This window comes from Triticum aestivum, chromosome 2D, assembly GCF_018294505.1.
Source record: "Triticum aestivum cultivar Chinese Spring chromosome 2D, IWGSC CS RefSeq v2.1, whole genome shotgun sequence".
NCBI lineage: Eukaryota > Viridiplantae > Streptophyta > Magnoliopsida > Poales > Poaceae > Triticum > Triticum aestivum.
This window is the reverse complement of record NC_057799.1, coordinates 539,766,065-539,771,551: the sequence shown is the minus strand read 5'-3', so window position 1 is coordinate 539,771,551 and position 5,487 is coordinate 539,766,065. Positions and strand designations below refer to the sequence as shown.

Below are 5,487 nucleotides of genomic sequence, written 5' to 3'. Positions count from 1 at the left end.
TTAATCACGTCCATCCCGGACATGATTTGAGGTGTGGCTGCGCGTTGGGCGCACCAACACCCTAACGAACAGAAGTGGATATGGGCGAAACCATTGCTGCCTCAAAGGGACGAAATCCGATCAAACCGGACGTCCGTTTGAGATCGTGCGGTGGAATTGGCCTCAGATCCAATCCCACTTGGCGTACTACATTCCTTCGCCATCCTTGTACAGATCACCCGGCGAGGACCATGAGATCCGACATCCGGAGAACCCAGCCACGCAAAACAGTGCGCGCACGGCGCGGGGCATCCCGCCCGGCGAGCCAGCCATCAATTCACCGCCGCCGCCCGGCAACCGTGCACCGCCTCGTCACCCGGTCAGCGCGCGCGCGGGTCGGAGCCGCCGAGTCGAGTCCATCCGTCCGTCCGTCCGTTGCTCACCTCCCCAACCAACCCCGCCCGCGCCCGTATTTAAACCCCAAACGGTTACCGGCGAGCTGCCGTGTGCCGGCTTCCGTCCATCCACCCATCCCGGGCCGGATATATACGCCACCCCCACACGCGTCCCACCAACAAACCGAGGCCGCGCACCAGCACTCCACAGCGAGCGAGCGAGCGCAGCTTAGCCTAGCCTGGCCCGAGAAGGGACTCGCGAGCTTGCACGCATACTCAGCTGTTGCGCGGCGCGATCGGCATGGTGCTGGAGGGGGAAAAGACGGCGGCGGCGGCGGTGCACGGGCACCGGCTGTCGACGGTGGTGCCGAGCTCGGTGACGGAGGTGGAGGGGTACGAGCTGGGGGACGCGGACCTGGCGTTCCGGCTGCACTACCTGCGCGGGGTGTACTACTACGCGGCGGGGGAGGTGGTGCGCGGGGTGACCACCAAGGTGCTCAAGGACCCCATGTTCCCCTGGCTCGACGCCTACTACCCCGTCGCCGGCCGCGTCCGCCGCCCCGCCGACGACGAGCAGGAGGCCTCGCGCCGGCCCTACGTCAAGTGCAACGACTGCGGCGTGCGCATCGTGGAGGCGCAGTGCGAGCGCGCGCTGGACGAGTGGCTCCGCGACGACGCCGTCGACCGCGTCCGCCAGCTCTGCTACGACAAGGTGCTCGGCCCCGAGCTCTTCTTCTCCCCGCTGCTCTACGTCCAGGTAAACAAACCACCGTCCACCATTCTCGTTCGCCTCCAATCCAATCATACCCCGATAATGAAATGAAACAGTACCACTTATTCGATTAAACAACTGCTCGGCCCGTTGAATCTTCAATCGGGAGTTGCTTGCGAGGATTGTTGACATTGTAAGTAGATAGAGATTTTAGTACTTTTTACCAGAGGTCGATCTGGCTGGCTTGGCGCGACCGGTTCTTGACGCGGGATAAGGATTAGATGATCATCAAAAGATGTAGCTTTCGGTGTGGTTCGCAGCTGTAGGTGTAACCATCAAGAAATTATGCTAGAACTGGGTATGGGCCTCAAAATCGGAAGCCATTATTGCGCCCGGCTGATGTTGCTGGGACTGGGAGCAAACTGATTGATTGATTGCTGCTGCATCCGGCATCCGGCATTTCTAGTTCGTGGGGACTGAAAGGGCGCTCTTCTTAAATCGTTAGTAGAGTGTAGTGGTACGATGCACAGGGATCATGCGAAGCAGGTGAGGCGGTTTCAGCGGTAGGATAGGGCATCCCACCGATGTGCATGATCGGGATTTCATCCAGCAAAATCTTGTTCCAATATGGTGATGCACTGCTGAATCAACTGACGATGATACACTGGACGAGAAAATTTTGGCATGTGGAAGGTGAAAAAGTAAGTGGTGTTCCACTGTGCAGATCATGTGCGATTTACTTCAATACATCATTCATTGCGCCCGTACCGGGGCCTGCCAATAGGCGTCGGCAGCGCTGGTATTAACTGCACCACGTCTGCCTCTGCTGAGACAAGAACCGGTGTCAGTGCAAATTGTGTACGTACGTACGTACTGTAATTCAGTTTTCCTTTCCATCCGAGATTACTACTCGTACCACATCTCAGCTGCCAACCTCTCTTGAATTGAATTCCAACCAAACCATCAATCTATCATACATCAAACTCGACAAAAGGACGATCCAGCTGAATTTGATCCTACCACCAGTATTGGTGCTAGAGAATATCGGGTGAAAACCATGTGAAAACTATGTACTCCACTGACATCGCAAATTAGAAGTTTATCCTGGCCAAAAGGAAGTTTCAGAAATTTCTGAAAATAATAGAGTATGTTGAAGAGATGGCTCTGTGTTGACATATAAAATTCCAAGTTCAAACACAAATTAATTTATGAGGCATGGTTTTTTACAAATTCAGCAATGAGTAGTACTAGTGCCAAACAGTAAAAGCCACTATCTATTGCCGAATTTGTTTTTTTAATTCCTCGCAAATGATTTTGTGTCTAAACTTGAATTTCACATGCTAATAATAGAACATCAACCTCTTAATATACTGTATTGTTTTTGACAATTTTTGAAATGTTTCAAAACCAGTTCCCACTTCTCACCTACTCCCTCCGTTCCTAAATATTTGTCTTTCTAAAGATTTCAATAAGTGATTACACACGGGGCAAAATGGGTGAATCTACACTCTAAAATATATCTATATACATACGTATGTGGTAGTCCATTTAAAATCTCTAAAAAGACAAATATTTAAGAACGGAGAGAGTAGTTTTCATTGTAACTTAGTTTCGACCGGTTACTCTCTCGGTGCTTGAAGTTCAGTAATACGCTGTATCCCTGAACTTCACCAGTGAAGCGCCTAAGCTAGCATGCCTAGTTAGCCATGCGTGCGTTCATTTGACAACAGTGAGCCCAAGTAGGTAGAAGAGCGAAGACTCACACTGAAGACGACCCAACGCTCGGACTGAAGACGATCATTTAAGGATGCGTGTGCGCTTGCAGTCAGCATAAATGTTTTACGGATCGCCGTCATTGCCGGTGGTGCATTATGAATTTATGATCGGCTTTGCCATGTGGATGGAGTAGGGCCACCGTGTCTCAACTTATGTGGCCAAGTCGTCCGTCTAGTTTCGGTCCCAAGCTTTGCACTCCAATACTCCATGTTGCTTGGCCAACTGGCTTCCGAATACTCCCTCTTTTTCGGTTTATAGGGCTTATCTCAAAATTTTAGATTTCCCACTTTATAAGTCTCAATTTGATTTTTTTCCATCACATGTTCAGATAGATACATTAAATCATTGCATTCGAGGATTAAGAGAAAGTTGACTAATGCATGTACTTTATTCATGCATGCATTGCAATTAATGCATTGTAAACACAATTTTGTGAAGAAAATGGGCACACTAATTGAGTGCTTTTGCAAACTATAAAAATTATTCCATCACTCATCATCTACCTTGATTGACGAGATTTTTGAATTGAACCCTATAAATCAGAAAGGAGGTAGTAGTAAACTACTAGTAGCACTGGAACTGATTTCAGCTCCAAGTTGTAAAAATGACAGCGCTTCCTCCGACTGAATGAGCTTCGCAGGTCACAAACTTCAAGTGTGGAGCGATGGCGCTGGGGTTCAGCTGGGCGCACCTCATCGGCGACGTAGCGACGGCGACCACCTGCTTCAACCACTGGGCAAAGATACTGGGCGGCAAGACGCCAGACGCCGTCACCGTCAACCCCAGGAACGAGCCGCAAGACCGCGCGCCTGCCGACGCCGCCGTGCCGCGCTCCGTGAAGCCGGTCGGGCCCATCGAGGACTACTGGTTTGTCCCCGCCGGCGTCGACATGGCGGGCTACTCCTTCCACGTCACCGAGCCGATGCTCACGAGGCTGCAGCAGCAGGAGCCAGCGGCTGCCGGCGGCGCCTTCGAGCTCATCTCGGCGCTCCTGTGGCAGACGGTGGCGAAGATCAGGGCCGGCAAGGAGGTGAAGACGGTGACGGTGGTGAGGAACGACATGTCGGCCAGGAGCGGCGACTCCCTGGCCAACGAGCAGAGGGTCGGGTACGTGGAGGCGGGCTCGCCGCCGGCCAAGTCCGACGTGTCCGAGCTGGCGGCGCTGCTGGCCGAGAACGTCGTCGACGAGACGGCGGCGGTGGTGTCCTTCCCGGGGGACGTGGTCATCTACGGCGCCAACCTGACGTTCGTGGACATGGAGCAGGTGGACCTGTACGGGCTGGAGATCAAGGGGCAGAGGCCCGCGCACGTGGAGTACGGCTTGGACGGCGTCGGCGAGGAGGGCGCCGTGCTGGTGCAGCCGGACGCCGATGGGCGCGGCCGCGTCGTCACGGCGGTGCTCCCCAAGGACGAGGCGGAGGCCCTCCGCGCCGCGCTCGGGAACACGCTCCTGCAGCCGGCTCCCTGAAACTTCAGCCGGGTGGTTTTCAGTTGGCACGACCTTACGTTTGGTAGTTTTCGAGCGTGATTTGCTGGGGTTATTTCAGTGGTCGATGCGGTTGTGGTGTGATCGGCTGTGTGTGTGGTACGAATGTACGATGTTACGAAATAAGTTGCTTCAATAACTTATCAGAATGTACCCAGGATTGCAATGATTTGTCAAACTAGTTTAGAGGACTGGCTTGGAGGTAAACCTCGAATTGCTTGGTCTATGGGTGTTTGATTTGATACGCATAAGCCTCTAACAATTATGTTATTATTATTCGGTTTTAAAGGAGTAAGCCAGACATAGTCGATCCATTTGTAGAAGATGACTACGCTAACTACGTCGGCCGAATGCAGGATATTGTTTTGATACATGACGTATTGGCTTTTTCGGTTTTTCCAGCTAAAAATCTATCTTTCCTGGATTAGTGGTTACTTCAGTCCATACCCCTATGGAATTACAAAACAGTTTGTCTAATTCACATCTATATGTTTTTTAAGGATGTCACATCTAAGCTTCTACAAATATATAATGCAGCAGAAAGAAATAAAAAACTAAAACAAAAAATAGACCACAAACAGAGTGGACATCAGCTTACATATGACATAACTATATCACATCTAGATGTGTCCAAAAAGCGAGGACAGAGGGGCCTGTATCCGGAACCACACAATAATTCGTAGGAATCCACATCAGATAGAAGACTGTCCCTTCCTTTAAGAGGTGTTCCCTCCGTTTCTTTTTCAGTTTGACTAATTCACATCTATATGTTTTTTAAGGATATCACATCTAAGCTCCCACAAATATATAATGCAGCAACAAGAAACAAAAAAAACTAGGACAAAAAAAAGACCACAAACAGAGTGGACATCAGCTTAGATGTGACATAACTATGTCACATCTAGATGTGTCCTAGACAGACCCTTTCTTTTTAATCTGCATATAAGATTTGGTCAAAGTCAAACTTTATTAACTTTGACTAAGTTTATAGAAAAAAACATCAAGATTCCCAATATGAAATCAATATTATTAGATGCATCATGAAATTAATTTTCATACCATATATCTTTATTATTGTAGAAGTTGGTATTTTTTCTACAAAGTTGGTCAAACATTTTTCTAACACAATACAGACGCAA

At 50.0% G+C, this 5,487-nt stretch overlaps 1 protein-coding gene across 1 annotated transcript; it reads left to right on the top strand.

The window, feature by feature from the left end:
• The first annotated feature begins 485 nt into the window (after positions 1-485).
• Positions 486-4,534, top strand: LOC123054335 (protein ECERIFERUM 26-like). The gene is made up of 2 exons (XM_044478087.1): positions 486-1,131; positions 3,503-4,534. The coding sequence occupies exons 1-2, from the start codon at positions 676-678 to the stop codon at positions 4,328-4,330; spliced, it is 1,284 nt and encodes a 427-aa protein (XP_044334022.1). The 5' UTR covers positions 486-675; the 3' UTR covers positions 4,331-4,534.
• The last annotated feature ends 953 nt before the right edge of the window (positions 4,535-5,487 follow it).